At 31.5% G+C, this 17449-nt stretch overlaps 1 protein-coding gene across 1 annotated transcript; it reads right to left on the reverse strand.

Annotated features, from left to right (window-relative positions):
- Positions 1-5769: 5769 nt before the first annotated feature.
- On the reverse strand, positions 5770-11660 carry LOC143593285 (GDSL esterase/lipase At5g33370-like). Its single transcript, XM_077072964.1, has 5 exons — positions 11379-11660; positions 11134-11261; positions 10230-10472; positions 8646-8898; positions 5770-6246 (listed from the first exon to the last, which is right to left on the reverse strand). The coding sequence occupies exons 1-5, from the start codon at positions 11617-11619 to the stop codon at positions 6008-6010; spliced, it is 1104 nt and encodes a 367-aa protein (XP_076929079.1). The 5' UTR covers positions 11620-11660; the 3' UTR covers positions 5770-6007.
- Between the last annotated feature and the right edge of the window lie 5789 nt (positions 11661-17449).

The raw sequence follows: 17449 nt of genomic DNA on the forward strand, positions 1-17449 counted from the left end.
ACTTTTAAACCACCACAGTCCAACAAATTAGAGAGGAATAAGCAAGATCAGCAACAATGACGTCATCATCCAATATAACAGTGTTCAGCTGACGTCACCTTTAAAATTTCTCCAAAATTTCACCTCCAAGATCACAGTTCTATAGTAACAAAAACCAAGATTCCATAGCTAAACATTCTTCAAACGCAGCTAGCTCTACAATAATGCCTTCAGTTGAGCTCCATAGCTCTTATACCACTTTTCAAGATTAGTAGTTTGTTACGCTTAAATGGACACGAACAAACAATACGTTGAAGAACACTAATTAAATCAAGCATAATCCACAATAGTTAATAAGCTACTAAATATGGAAACAAAATCTGAATATAACTTTAAAAGATTATCTCTTTAATATTTCATAAAAGCTCGTACAATGGAATTAGGGTTTTCAAATATTATTGTCACACCCCAAAAATCTTAACTTAACACAGCGGAAGTCTTAACTTAAACCGTTCGGGTTATGACAGATGCCGATAGCCAACACTAATAGACAATAAATAATAAAAGCATCATCTTTTATTATAAGAAAATATTTTACAAAATCAGAGTTTATTACACGTGCTAATGCACGGTTTACAATACTTCACTTTCGTTCAAACATCCCACGCTCTCATTTCCATGCCACCTCGAAATCTTCACTTACCTGAAAAGCATATTTAAATAATATTTGAGTCAACACGAATGTTGGTGAGTTATTCCCGAGAAAAACTTATCATATAAATATAAACAATTCATATATAAACAACACATGAATATAATGGTGTACGGCCACTATACTCCCAACAATACCGATCTATACACGGTACAACACAATAACGAAACCCGCATTTTACCTTTAAGCACAAAAAGCGTTAGTTGTAAACTAGCTAAGTACAACGCGTGTATGACTACCAATTTGATAACTCGAAACGTACCATACTCGAAATATTCCCACTTTTAACCCAACGCGAATGGAAGTGGGGGGCGTCACCCCGATAGATCTACCAACATTTTTGTGCCCTCAATTCGGTTAACAGTTATTTAACCAAATTGATTCATCCCACAATAACGAAAATTTGTAAAGTATAATGCGCTTTCAAAACATATATATAAATACGAATATAGATATACAATATGCTTTTCGGAGGAAGAACTCACCTTTAAATCCGATTGTTCGTGTAAATGCACGTGTCCTATATTAGTACACATTCGTTAATTTTAAGTTCGGGTTTGACCAAAAATGGTTAACTATATACATGTTTGACCAATATATATATATATATATATATATATATATATATATATATATATATATATATTCTTATTCTAAAAATCCATACAAGCACACACCACATAAAGTTTACTACTTATAATTCTATAAATACATACTTAAAAATATAAGCAAATAATAATCAACTAATAATTGTTTTATTTAATAATTTAAATTAATTATTAAAATTTATAAAAAAATTTTACCTTTAGTTGCTGGAGTGTTTTGGAAAATTTAATTTATTATTTTATTTAGAATTTTGACTCTATTTTAGTCGGTTTTGTCGGTTTTACCGGTTTTGTCGGTTTTGAGCTTAGAAACGAGCCGGTTGTCATTTTGTGAAAAATTTTAGTTTTAAATTATCAAAAACACTTTTTATATAGTTTCTAGTCAAGTTTTATTAGTTTTTCAATAAAAATGTTATGGTTTTCATTTTGTTGCCAATTTCTTAAAAATGCCAATTTTTGACGTTTTCGTGTCGGTTTCTTATACTTTAACTTATGTTAAATATAAGAATATTATGACTTTATGAGCTGTTTTAATTCAGTTCCAAAAATTCATGTCGGTTCACTTTAAAAGTCGAACTTCCAACTGTTAAAGCCACCGACAAACTATTTAAGTCACAATGTCAAAACCAAACCATTTGGTACAGCAAATATACATATAATAACAAGTAATATATTATCCTACCCATGTTTGATTATCTAGCACCAAGTATGCACACAAAACAATTCTTTTTCTACACATACTCAAACCTTAACTTAAGCTTTCAATTACACAATGAATATGTTATTTCTATAGTCTCTACAAGGTGTTTATGTACCAAAATTTTCAGATCTTAATAACCCATATTAACCTCTTATTTTATCCCATTATCATCCTTTAAACAAACACATTCTTGATTCTTTAACAACAAAGTTTCTATTACTAATAAGTAGTAATTTTTAATAACCTTATGATCATACCAACAATCTTTACAATGGAGTTTACTAAAGTAATCCTAACCACAAGTCTTTAATCATCCACACAAGATTATGTTCACTTATCAAGTCATCTTGCAAAACATCTTGTACAATTTACAAAGTTTCTTTTATTAGTAAGTTTGACACAAACTCTTGTTTATCTAAGTTATCATGTTTCAATCATCCTAGTACTTCTAGTAGATTTTATTCTTTTCCATATGTCCCATTCAATCATTTAGTTTGTCATTTTCAATCCATATAAAAATCAATACAAGACAAGTATGAACTATATAAGAATCACATTTTTTTATTACTTGCATGTGTAAGTAACTTTTCAAGATAATCAAATCTCTAAACCTTTGTCAACCCTTTTCCAAAATCCTTTTTATCTTTTCAAAACCATTATTATTGTTAATTACAACTTTTCAAATACCTTTTTAATAAACCAACCAAGTGGGTTTTCAAAATTATCATTCTTTCTTAACCATTTTAACATTTAACAAGTTAACAACTTCAATCCAACACCAAAATCAAAACCCACGGCCAAAGGTGGGTGTTTTTACCTATAATCCATCTTTAATCTTTGGCCATTTACACATTTACTTCCATTATTAAAACAATGCTTAAACCTATTTAAACAAACTCAAGTAACATTATTATGGACAATCTATACAAGCTAATATGCAACCAATATAAGTCTTATAATCAACAAAATCCATCTTATACATTCACATGCAAACTCACGGGTCACACACATGCATGCATACATCCATATTATACTTGCATGTATATTATCAAACATACTAAAATCAAGCTTTAAACATCAAATAGTAACTAATATACACAAATCTTGAAGTGGGTTACCTTAGGTTTCGGATTTGGTGTCTAAGGAGATGATAATGTGGCCTTGTGTTAGCTATAATCCTTTCCTTGGCTTCTTACTTCTTGTTATTTACTTAAGCTTCCACCAAATGTTCTTAATCTTCAATAATAGTGGGTATAATAATTTGAAATGGTGATGATGGTGAAGTGGTGGTGGTATACGTATATATGGAGAGAGAAGGAGGGTATAGACTTATGAGTTGTATTCTAGGATAGGTGTGTTGGATGGTTTGTTGAGTTTACAAGTAACCTAGTGTAATCATTGTATGTATATATATTAATATAATAATACAAGTGGGTGGTTTTAGAGGAAATTTGGCGGCCGAGAGAGATGGGGGAATGGGAAGGTTTTGTGGATTAATAATAACATGTGGTATTATCTAGGTGTTAAGGTTTAACGTATCTCGTAATTTTTCTAGCCAAACGACATCCGTTTCTAATAATTTTTATCAGACTTTGAGCGAAATTTGATTACAGTCAATGTCTGCCTAAAAACATAATTTTCTGAGAAACTTGATGTCGGGTCCTTACGGTGTCCTCTACTGGCTTTCGGTTACTTATTTTCTAATTTTCGCGATTCGAACCTTCTAAAATTAAGTTTATACATTATCTCTAATATCCTAATGTAAAATTTAATTTTTCGAGGTCATCTTGACATGTTTATGAATTTATCCGTTTTGAGATATTACCCGGTGTCAATCTGTACAGTGTCAGTTACACGACAAACTTGAACTTTTTCGGGTTCCATATTTATAAAACTCAACTAAAATCAAAAACTTTCGCTAAAAATATTATTCCTATGTATTTATTTTACTAATTAATACGCGATTATGGTTAAGATAATTACCAGATTAGTCTAATTTTTGGCGGTTGTCACAATTATCTCTTTAATATTTCATAAAAGCTCGTACAATGGAATTAGGGTTTTCTTACAAAGAGAATGTCGGCTGCAATAAAGTTCAAGTAGGTCTGAGGTGTCCCATCAATTCTAACAATCATTATATTTATAAGGACCTGGCGTTTTTTCTAGAAACCCTAAATTCTAGGAAAATAGTAAATTACAAAAGTATAAAAGGTCTTCAAGCAATAATAGTCTTTGTGAGCATGTCTCCTAGACCTGTTGTGAATATGTTGATCTCTAGCATGACTTTCTTTTCTACGAGCATGCCCATACTTTGAACAATTGCATCGGGAAATAATCCCTCTTAAGAAGGCCTTCATCTTCACAAGCATGTCTTACTTTTCAATAACATAAGTACTCCATGCTCGTATCACATTTAGTCTTCTCGGAATTATTCAAAAGAACATAAGATGCTCGTATCCCATCTCATTGCTCGTGACTAAACTTTGACTAGGAGTAACACTTGGATAATTTTATCAACTCCCTACTAGCCTGCCTGTGATGTATTATTTAAGCAATACCATGTTCGACCCACAAGGATGCTTGTGATCCTTGTTTAAGTGGTTTCTCGGTAACAAGTAAGATGCTCGTGATCCTAGCGTGGCTTCAATGGAATATCCCATGCTCGAGGAAGTGAAAGAAGCTCGGATCCAACAATCAGAAGATATTTGAGACTAACTCATACTCGGTAGCATATAGCATGCTTGAGGAAATACTTACCATGCACAGAGTGCATTGAGATGCTCGTATTTCATACTTAGCATAATTTGAAGTGGTTGAGAATACGTCGATCATTCTGTTGGCCCAACAAATACAATTAAAAATACTAGCTTAGGATAATTAATAATAGCTGCTATAGTTAAGAATAAATCATATTATGCTAACAAATGCTAAACAAGAACTAGTACCAAGAGTGAGCCAAATGTTTAAGTGGGGTGTTTACGGTTCAGTTCTGACGGTTTTAGGTCAAACGGTGAGCCAAACCATTGATAATATGCTTTTTAATAATTGAAAACCGAAACAGAACCGTTGAAATTTAAAAGCGAACCATTGCTAACGGTTTGTTTTAACGGTTCAGTCTTTTTATTTGGCCCTTATAAAATTTCTACAAAATAATAATATTAAAAGTGTCAAAAATTACATAAAACAGGCTATTAAAACCTGAATTGTAAAAAATATATAAAGAAGATGTTGATTTCATAAGTGTATGAAAATGATGATAACTAAGTTAAAACAAAGTTCTAAAGTTTTTTAAACAAGTTGATCACACTTCAAATAAAACTAAATTAGCGAACCAGTTTCAAACATATGCTGCAGATGAGGTTGACTAAGTTAAAACAAAGTTCTAAAGTTTTTTAAACAAGTTGATCACACTTCAAATAAAACTAAATTAGCGAACCAGTTTCAAACATATGCTGCAGATGAGGTTGACTACTTACTCTTCAATCATGCAAGTAGAAACTCATATTGTGAGCTGACCATCAGCTTCAAGTAAACTAATATTTATACTTAATCACTTTATTTCTTAAAAAAGCTAATAAAATAATAAATATGCAAACGCTTATAAAATAGTTAATATAGTTAAAAAGAACTAAAATGTATTAAAATCTTGCAGTCCGGTTCGGTTTAAAACGATTTAAAAATTTTGAAACCGACCAACTGTTAACCAAAATCGTTGACCGGTTTGAATAGTTTTACGTTTCTAAATACCAGCAATAATGAGACTAGAAAAACTAACAAAGTAGATGTGCGTTCATGTATAACTAAGTGTAGTATTCCCATTGCAAATCTTGAATAAAAAGAAACAGAAACATTTATTCAGTTCAATAGAGATCCAATTAAGATTAGGACACACAATACCAACCTAGAGAATTCAAAATCAACAAAAATTAAAATCTTAGAGAAACCAATGCTTTGAAATTCAATAGATGCATAGTATAGGATCTTGATATCATTAAGAGATCAGTGGTCATGTCAAACGTTTTCCACACCATCCAAAGCCATGATGGTGCTGAGGTTCATTGGTGTTATGTAGTCCGTAGATCCAGTCATAATTTGTTGCACGATGAGTCGGTTTGCTTTTTCCGAAGGGTGGAAAGGATCCCAGAACGCGTATATGTCTCTATTAGGGCATAAATTTGACCGTGGTGTGCATAATCCAATTCCGTTGTAAGGTCCTTGACCGCAACATGCTATCTTTGAAGTAACAAATCCTACTCAAAACACATATAAACTTTAATTAAATTTCCTTGGTGGGAATTTCATGTACCCGATCTAAACTTGGTAAATATCATATTTTCCTAAAACCTAAGTTTCCTAGACATAATCAAGTATGATTTGGGGAATATTTTGAATTGCAAGTTTAGAGGTCAGGGATGTAAGAAATTGTCCATATACTCAAATGTTTCATTCTCACAAAGCGTAAATTAGTTTCCAAAAAATAACTTTTAATGTTCTCCAAGCATGATTTGAATATGATATTTTAAAAGTTTAAAAGGTGACATATGAAATAGCCCATACTATTCCTGATACAAGGTGAACAAATTAGACGGGATTTATCAGAAATGTAACTCTCTAAGTGCAGAATCAGGGATAGATTTTCCTAGAGAATGCATGTAGATATTTAGGACTTAGGAGAGCATACTCCCAATGTGGATAGTTCTACTTTATCTATATTACCAGGGACGGAACTACAAGATGGTCCGTTGACCCTCCGGCCGGCCAAATACGAAGGTTACCGGAGTACTCTGTCAAAAAAGTTTTGTATAGTTGACCCTCTTGATTGTCCTCCAAAAGCATTAAGGTTGAAAGAATAAAAAGAAAAGGTCAAAAAAGGTTTTTTGGCGACGGTCACACTGGCAGTGAGTAGAAGTCCGATGCACTGTTGTGTTTTATGAAATTGCAGAGAAAGGAGAAGAGAAGTATTTAAGTGTTTTTCGGGTTAAGAGGATTGAAATATATGAATGACTGGGCTTTTTAAAAAAACGAGCTTGGCCCATGTGTGCAAATTAAAAACCAAAATCTTGTATTTTACATTTTCAAAAAAAAAGTCTTTCCTTTCTCCTATGCATGCCGGCTGTCACTGTTCTCAATTCTTAAGAAAAATCATAATCAAACTCTCAAAGTTTCTTAAAAAATATGTGGATATCGGTCCACTTTTTGCAACCTCAAAAAGTAAGTTTCTTCTAAAATTTACTTTTACTTTTGTCATTTTTAGTATTATAAGTTGTTATTTTAATTAATAAGTTAAAGTTTAATTGATGGGTGTACGGTTGTTTTGCACTATCGATATCTTATTCAAGACATTCAACTAGATAAATGTTTTACATAATTTCGAGACCTGGCTGTTGGACTTTGAGAGTAAAATTGAAAATAAATTTGTGTGTATGGGGTTGACTTGGGTTAAAAAACATAATTTTTGTCATAATTTTTTCTTATTTTTATGTTTAGAAATGCACCTATAGACATATTTAGGTGAAAAACCTAAAACAAGTATTAAGAATTAGTTAAAGTTTAATTAAAATAATAGTAATAAAAAAATGTCAGGAAATGGAGTAATCTGGTGTGTTATGTTGAGAAGGGTTTTACAAGTGTTGAAAATGAAGTAGTTTTACAAAGGTTACAAGCTATGGGGCCTCGTACATGGCAATTACTAGTCGCCGCATCGATTGGTAAAAACATAGTGATTGATGTAATTTAACGGGGAAAAAACCATTTCTATTACGACCCCCTGACTAAAAAGTTATGATTCTGTCACTGTATATTACCACTATTACTAATGCTAGCTAGCAGTGATACAACTACTTTTTATTATTATTATTATTATTATTATTATTATTATTATTATTATTATTATTATAATTAGGGCCGGGCCAAGGGCCGTGCAACCCGTGCAATCGCACAAGGCCCAAAAAGTTTTAGGGCCCAAAATTTAAAGAATGTAGGATATGCAATAGATAAATTAGATACAAGCAAAAATTAACTAAAAATGTCTTGTGGCACACATGGTATACTCCATTGTCTACAAGATGATGTTAGACTCATGTTAAATACTCAGTAACTGCACTTTTTTTCCAATTTTTCCAGAACTTGTATTGCATATTTTATGTGCTACATTCTTTTCTTTTTATTGCTTAGATCAATTTATTTGTTTGTATTAAGATCTTTATCTAATATATAGTTTTTTAAAGCAAAAGCCCATAACTAAAGTTATAAAGTTCGAATTTTGTGTAATTCAAAGAACAAAAAGTAATAGTCTTTTTTGTCCAATAGACTAATCCGAGCATTTTTTTGGTTTCTCATCAAAAATAATTTCAATATATAGAGGCCAGTATTTTTTTCTTACACGGGGCGCGCATCCTCAGAGACGGCACTGATTATTATTTTGAGTTAAAGGATCTAGCGGGAGCAACCTTTATATTCAAATATAATATAATATATTCAAATATAAAGGAAATGTACGTCATTACCATATCCTCCCCGACCCTAGCAAATATTTTATCCTTAAGTTTGTATTTTTTTTTTCTTTTGTATGCATGAAACATGGGGGGTTGTGTGTTTGTATTTTCCCTTTTTGTATGAAAGAAGATTTGGTTGACTTAATGGGGTATACCGTATCTTCCGGGGTCTGAGACGAAGTCAAGGCTTGTCTGACGAATATTGACACCGATAAATGTATGACTCCCGACTTCACTGTTGAGACTGTCTAGCATCTCTTGGAGTTGAGGGTTAAACATGCCCGCTGCTCTTTGCAACTCCGCAGAGCATTCACCATTCCTGCTGTGTTGTGCTAGTTCTGCAGGCACACAACCTATCGGGCCGGTCCCAGTGACCAAAACTCTACGCAATCCTATTTCGTATAGCCTCTACATTCAAAAACAGATCTGTCTCAGTAATTAACCAAGAATTACAATAAGATTATGAATTGAACTTGATCACACTTTGTTGATGAAATATAATTAGTTTGGTCGAACTGTGGCTCCACAAATTTCTCAGTGTCACATGGTTTAACTGACATGGTGGCCTTGACTTCAACGACCAACGTAGGCCACCAGGTGAATAGAATGTACAGTCTTTTTCAAGTAATAAATTCAAATTGAATGCTTTTAGAACATGGGAAAACCTACTGCTATCCTTAGTAATAAGTATGCTGTAAAAAGATGCAGCTACCTTCACCTTCCTCAATTTAGAAAGCATTAAATTCCTGTACTCTCTTGGACATATTTTCATTTTTTATTTTTATTTTTTTCATTTTTACAAGTTGCAGTATACCAACATTACATGACAACATAGTTTTATAATATCCATCAAACAAATATCAATAACAGAGAGGTTAAACGTAAAAAAATAAAAATAAAAATAAAAACGTAACTTAGGCTACTAGTAATATAGTTATGGGGCCCACAAGAAGGAAAACACGCTTGTGTCGATCTCACAGGAGTGTCCCCTCTTGTTGGGATTAGGGACACTGGATTTGTAGCAGGCCAGGCAGCATTGAAGGCGGCATCGGGCAAGGTTGCTAAACACGAGAGAGCTTGTTTAGAGAATCAACACGTGTTTATCCCCTTAGCCTTTGACACTTTTGGTTTCTTAGCTCCGGATGCCGTCGACCTTTTGAATAGGGTTCAGAAAGTTGTGTATAGTAACGTATCAGCCCATAAGAATCAAAACTTTATTTTTAGTCGGATTGGATTTGCTATCCAAAAGGGGGTTGCGGCGCAGCTTGTTGCCCGCTTACCTGCCACTTCATTGTAAATCGTTTGGATGTTTCTATGAAATATAAAAGGAGCCATGACCTGAAAGGTCTTGGCCGGATTATGCTGCAAATATCCATAAGCGGTTTGCCTAAGCTGATGGACCCGAATTCCTTTATTTATAGCACTGATATCAACATCGAAGATTTTCCCCAGTTTTAGGAATTTCTAATGATTATTCTATTTTTAGTGTAAAAACACAAACATCATTCATTGATTAAATTAATCTTCTATTTATGTCTTTAATTTCACTAACTAGCTATCAGGTTTTAGTTTCGAATATTTCACAATGTTTGTGAATATCCGAATTTTGTATTAAACAGACATTGATTAATGTCTTTTTCATTTACTACTATATCATTTTCTCTCAAGAATTGTGTCTTTATTCTCCCAAATAACTTTATAAAAGAAACCTTATGTGTATATGTTGAAGGAGAGCATACCATTAAAATTTTGCGGTACTCGGAGACAATGTGTACGACATAGTCGGGAAGCGCAAACTGTCTAGATCTGGCAGAGAAAGGGACCAAATAATAGTTGTTCACAAAATCATTTCCTCCAAGTGTCATGAGGGTTAAAGATTGGCTTATAAGCCTGTCAGTCTCTTGCTGGCCAATTATTTCACTCACCCTTTGTTTATATTGCTCCAAGTATGCCAGTTGCTGTGGCATCCTTATGATGTTCACCTGTATAACATTTTGGTTTAAACCAAACTCTATGCTCAAAATGTTCAAGAACATATTTATTTTATTGCAAGCATACAGAATTTTAAAATGTTGATTACACTTGATACATACATAATACATTTATGTGATAGGGTCAAATACAAATAGTTGAGAAACGCACTAATAACTAAAGTAATTATACTAACATACTAAGGTTTTTGAACTAGAGTAATACGGAGTAGTAATTACTACACTTCATTTTTTGTATTGTAATTAGTACTTTAGTTCAAACTGTTGAAATGATAATAATGAATGGAGTTTTAGTAAGTTTAGTAAGTTAAGTTTTATTTATATCGGATCTCAGCCAAGATTTATGTGTTATTTGCATCATTTAAAAACTAAATATTGCACTTTACAGTGAATACTGAACCCCGACCTCCTATTTCACATCTTAATCACCTTATCACCTCACCAAAGTCGGAATGGCTATGTGTTATTTGCATATTTCTAAATGCATGTACTTTTGCAGTTTCTAATCCAATTTTAAGAATTTTAATATTTTTGGAGATAGTACAACCCATACGCTGACCAAATAACACAAAATATAAAACTGATATGGTATTTGTATGTACTAGGGAACAGTAACAAAAATTAAATTTGAGGCCATAATTATTCAACTTACAAACTGTGCCCCGGTATCGTTGAGTATTCCAACTCCAGCAGAAGCAAAATTCGCTCCAACCAGCAAGTTTTGACCTGTGAGCTGTGGACTCAAGTACGGCAACGTTGCTTCTGAACCTATGGCTTGACCTGATATATATTAATACAAATTATTATATTTGTCATCGAGTAGCTAGTAAAAGTAATTATGCTCAAAACATCATCGATCATATATATAATGAAAATATTAATATATATGAACTTAACTGATAAGGTCTGGGATGTTATATCCGTTGGAGAAACGGCCAGTGGGGCGTCCAGTGGGATAATCCACTCCATACGGCACGTTATCAGCACGAGCAGTTGTCGCCAAGTAGTTGTTGTTGCCGTTATCGACCAGTGAGTCTCCAAACACGAAGAATGCTCGAGCATCAGCTTCGAGGGCAACGTTCAATAGTGTTGCCAAGAATGAGAACCAGAACAAACAAAATGATTTTGAAGTTGCCATTTTAGGCTTTGTATATGCACATGCACATACAAATAAGATGGAGCCTGCCTGCCTGCCTGTATATTGGTTCTTAAAGCAAGAAGGCGATGAGGTCTATAAATACGCAGTGGAAACTATGCTGATTTACCAATCCCAACTGTACATGGCGGTAGTAGTTTGGGTGCATTAATTTCACACTATTACAGTGGACAACTCATCAGTTCTTTTTACCTTTAACTACGCTCCATTGTTAAATTCTCTTACGGGATTTAACTAGAAAAAATAAAATTACTATCTATAACAATTGAGAAGCTTGTTGCCGTCAAGTCTTGATTGCGCCACTTAGCGGTATCACATTGGTCATTGACATTTTGATTATTCGTTTAGTTTAGTTCTGGTACCATAACAAATATAACGGAATTGGTACCGCTAGGCCCCCATTAATTGGGTCACTTAGCGGCACCATATTGGTCCATGGTGTTTTGGCCTTTTTCCGAAACCGTAACGAAAACTTACTGAATGTCAATTTTGTTTTTGTTTGTTGTTCTGGTATCGTAATAAACGTGACGAAAACACTACGTGAAAAATGACCTTCGGTCACACGAAAAAAGTGTGGTTGTAGGCCTTTAGCCACACACGTCTGGTTCAGGTCATGTGTGACCAAAGGTCATGACATCGTAGGTATGATATGGTCACACACAGTTTTTAGTGGCCTTGTGTGGTTATAAATGTGGCTAAAGGGTACCGGCATTAGTCGTCGGCCATCAAGAAGCCTCTCCAATAAGTGTGGCTAAACGGTAGAAAAATGGCCACATGACTATTTACTAGGTGTGACCATTGCACGTATAGAGCCACGTGAATTCATGTTTCAGCCACATGAATTTTATAATGATGAGGCCAATAAGGTTGTGGTAAGCGAGCATTGTGACATATACCGTGTTGCTATAGCAAAACAATAACCACTTGAATTTAATAATAGTGTGGCTAATTATATCATATAGACACTGGATGTTATATTAAATGTGGCTAAAAATGTTTACTTGCCACTCAAACACTCCTTTGTAGATTATAATGTGTCTATTGTCTTACCATTTGTCACAGATGATGCTTTTCGTAATTTAAAGTGTGGCTACTGTCAAACTTTTCGTCACACATAGTGATGTATTGTGTGGCTAATCATATCATATAGACACTGGAGGTTATTGTTAATGTGGCTAAAAATGTGAACTTGCCACTCAAGCACTCTTTTGTAGTTTGTGGTTACCGTTTGTCACATATAATGCTTTTGTAATATAAAGTGTGGCTATTATCATCACACATAGATAATTGTGGCTATTTCATAAGTTTAACAAACCTAATAACATAAATTCAAAATGGGTTTACATTACCAAACATTCACTAATAAGTTATAAATTCAAAATATTTGAAACTACTACTACTTACTACCGACCTCAAACTTTCTCATAAACTCATCAAATTGTTTTTGCCTCCTTTCTTCATTTTCCTTAAGTTCTTTTTCCATTTGTTTCATTCATTGCACTCGTTCTTCCAACTCATTTATTGACTTCCTTTCATTTTCTAGTTCTTTTTCCATTTCGGCTATAACTTTTTGAACCTAAAATTGTTAAAATATTAACATTATTTATATAAACCAAAACCAAACCGTATAACTTTTAAACCGAACCAAACCAAACCACACAGATATAAAATAATTAACTAATATATTACCCGAAAACGAGCAAACATACGAGCGATCACATTCTTTGGCACCATTCTGAATGTAGCCCAAGGTTCATCATAGTGCTCGATTAGTATTTTTATGCTATTCCTATGAATCTCATGGCTCGCAAGCCTATATTGAAATAACCAATTAAGTATATTTGTAACATTATTAATGAAAATGTTAAAACTAAAAACATACTTATCCCCAACCTTTACAATAAATTTCTTCCCATAGGTATCCCGAGGCACGATATATGACGTGTCTCCCACAAGTATACATTTGTAGACCATCGACATCGCCACTACGATGGTATTCACCCTTCCTAGGTACCGTGGTATGTCCACGCATAGCAAGACGACTATCACGCACAATCACATTAGACATAATGTATACGCAAACAAAAACTTGAATAGACGACTCGTTGGTGATAATAATCAATGTCAACTATACTAAAAATTCCTAACATGTATTCACACATCGTATCATAGCAAATCAACCAAATATTCATCATACAACTTAACTTATGATCACTTAGTTCACGAGACAGATTATAGCATGTACAAACTGATTTTATTCACTAAGAAAAGATTAAGTATAAATTCTATAAAATTTACTACAATGGAATATATGAATTAGGTTTCTCAAAAAAAATTTATTATATTTTTCTAATGCATACAAAACTCACAATAATTCAACCATTACAGATATGTACCAACAATTTAGCAGATTGCACAACAAACACTTGTTTAATGGTTCTATCAACTCATTAATCCAAATTGTGCAAGACAAATTGGGTTATCTTCAAAACTCATAATACTAATTTTCAGAACTGGAACAAACCCGTTTGGTTTTGTAATTAGGGAGTTCTGGTGTCGGAAAGACAGACCAGAATATAACTCCCCGAATCAGCTTTGACCAGTGTTTTTGTAAAAGCATAAAAATTAATCAAAAATCGTCCAAAAATTACAAACTTTAAATTTCTGGAAACTAGACTCATAGTACTATATCCTACAATCAACAATCGTTCAATAATCATCGTTTAACATCAAGTTACATACCAATAAATAAACAAAAACGAATCTGTCAGCAACTGTTGACATCAAAACTCAAACCCTAACATATTTATGACATCTCTAGGGTTGTAATTCATCAATTAACCTTTTAGCGATGAAAGAAGATGTACTAAGCTTCAATTACAAGTGAAATACTTACATTTTTAGCGATGAAAGAAGATGTACTAAAATTCAATTACAAGTGAAATACATACATTTTTAGTGATGAAAGAAGATGTACTAAGCTTCAATTACAAGAAATAACACTTGAAATTGAAAATCCCCAAACTTGGTTCTTAGGGTTCTTCACGCTCAACACGAATCCAGCAAAAATCGAGATTGATTTGATGGAAACCGATACCACACGTGAATTCCTCTAGCAAAAATAATAATATTAGAGCCCGGAATCAAAGGATTTGGTTAAGAATTGAGTGAGTTAGAAAATTAAGGATAAATAATTATGGTGGGTGTAGAGAGATAAAGAATAAGAAGAAGAAGAAGAAGAAGAAGAAGAAATGAAGAGAAAGAAAAAAAGGTAGGTTAAATATGTGGTCAAAATAGATTTAATAATGGGAGGGTAATTCAAAGTTTTTTGAAGAAAAGAATGGGTGAATTTAATTTGAAATTTTGAGGGAAGTGAAATTAATAGGAACTAAATAAAATTAATTTTTTTTTATTTTCAATAATTAAAACTAGGGTATAGACCGTGTTACACACGGGTGGAAAAGCATGTCAACAAACATAATAAATTTAAACAACAAATTCAAACAACACAAAACTTCTTCAAAATTTAGGACCAAAACGTTAACCATTTACATTGTCTAGATATTAAAAGTTAAAAGTTACAATAAGTTAATGTACATCGAACAACCATAAAACATCAACAAAAGACATAAACATGTTCTTTCATATTAAACCACCATCAACTTCTTCAAACATTCTACCAAAAGAAACTCATTTTACTTCACCACCTGAAAATATAATAAAAATCCAAATTAAATATACCATAATAATATATTTAATAATGAGTAACATTTGAACATTAATAAAGTTCTTTTTATCAAATTGTTGTTTTTATTAAAACAAAATAACATACAACAACAAACAAAGTAAATGACAACATAAACATCTTTCTAACTTAAACCATTAAACCAAAAAGATATATCAACAAAAACTTTTTTTGGCCGTCATTTTATACCTAACAAATTTGATACTCTTTTAAAATAACCCGTTTTGAAATATTTACCTCAGAGTTACAAAATATAAAAAAAATTGGATTTAGTCAACTTCGAAAAATTATGAATTTTTTTTATTTTTGACAAATCTTCCAACAAACTTTTAAATCACTAACATTAATATTTTGTTAAACTTTCAAAACATAAAAACGTTTTACAATAAATGAACTTTCAAATAACTTTGGAAAGATTAACAAAATTTATGTTGTCTATGAAAATATTTAAAGTTGAAAAATATGATACAAAAATATATATACCATACATACATGTATTTTAATAAAAAAAATATTAACAACGATTAAATTAATTGTTATATTTAAATGAGAATATTATTAAAGACATTACTAACGAACGTATATGAATATCCCGTACAAACAGAAAATGTAATAGACACGTATTTAAGATATTGACATTTTATGTTGAGTATACATTAGGAAAACGAATTAAATTAGAATATATTATATGGTTATTTAAGTTATAAATCTGTTTACCAAAATTTCTGGAACTATCAAAACTAATAGTCGGTCAACAATATTAAAGGAAGTTATTAACTTTAAAAATTTTAGAAAACACCGACCCAAATTATAGTCAATTCCAAAAATATATAAATAAATTATAGTCAACTTATTTATTTGAAATTCGAATTATTAATTTGAATACACGTAAAAAATAATAATTATAAATAATGACTTTCAACTTTATTATATGATTGGATTAAATTAGAATATAATAAATTTTTATTTAAGTTATAAATATGTTTACCAAAATTGTTAGACGAGATTTGTTATAGTCAAAGATCCTAAATACAAAAAATATTACAAAAATCATGGCATAATGTAATCTTAAAATTATTAGTTTTTTTAGTCAATCCATAATTAATATTATTTTATTACCGTCAATGAAATCTGCATTCAATTTTGTTACAACCCATTATATTTAATTGTGGCATTTATTTCTAATTATAAATTGGTCAAACATATAAGATATGAAGATTGTGGAGATTGAAAACTAATAAACATTATAATATTGACAATGGAAACCAAAATTTTCCATAACCAACTGTAATATATATTTTTTAGAATTCAGATTCAAATAATATTTAGATTTTTTATAGTACATAATTGTTACAGTTTTCATAACCAAATGATAACACCCATTAGCATTAATTGTGACATTTATGCCTCATTATACATTGACCAAACAAAAAATGGAAAGTGTGTGAAAATTAGGAACTACTCAAAACTTAATCTTACTAATGAAGATTGACAATAATATTGACAGTTGAGAAATATATTTTGAAAGTGCAAAAAATATACATAAATACATAAATAATAACAAAAATATATATCAATATTAAACAAAAATACATAAATACATGAATAATAACAAAATATACATCAATGTTAAATAAAAAATAAGAAATCTTATCAACAAATCATCAATCCATGAAATTAACTATATCAAGTTGGAGACATAACCTGAAATGATAAAAATTAAATATTAATATTGATATCACATAATAAATAAATTACCAATTATAAAAGATTTAAATTATGTAAACAAATATTATAACTGATAATCAGAATATTTGAATCATGTTACCAGAAAAACGAAATAGGGAAAATCTCCGTTGTATCTTCGATTTTGATATAAAACCTAAAGAGAGTATAAGAAAATCATATAATAATAAATATAAATACAAACAAAAACGGAAAACAAAAATCTTACCGAAAACTTTACCGGAAAACCTTACTGGAAAACCATAATAACTTCAAAATATCAATTCAATCTTGGATTTTGATATACAACCTAAAGAGATTATTACAAAATCATATAACTAT

Source organism: Bidens hawaiensis, unplaced genomic scaffold (genome assembly GCF_021521415.1).
Source record: "Bidens hawaiensis isolate Kalapana, Puna unplaced genomic scaffold, B.hawaiensis_p1.1 tig00041875_1, whole genome shotgun sequence".
Lineage (NCBI taxonomy): Eukaryota > Viridiplantae > Streptophyta > Magnoliopsida > Asterales > Asteraceae > Bidens > Bidens hawaiensis.

Bases quoted from the DNA above. Each gene is read 5' to 3' on its own strand.
- LOC143593285 (XM_077072964.1), bottom strand. From the start codon at position 11,619: ATGGCAACTTCAAAATCATTTTGTTTGTTCTGGTTCTCATTCTTGGCA. The intron at 8,899-10,229 runs GTATGCTCTCCT...TTTTGAATGTAG, and splicing joins AGTACCGCAAAATTTTAATG to AGGCTATACGAAATAGGATT. The intron at 6,247-8,645 runs GTATACCCCATT...TGTTTTGAGTAG, and splicing joins CTCAGACCCCGGAAGATACG to GATTTGTTACTTCAAAGATA.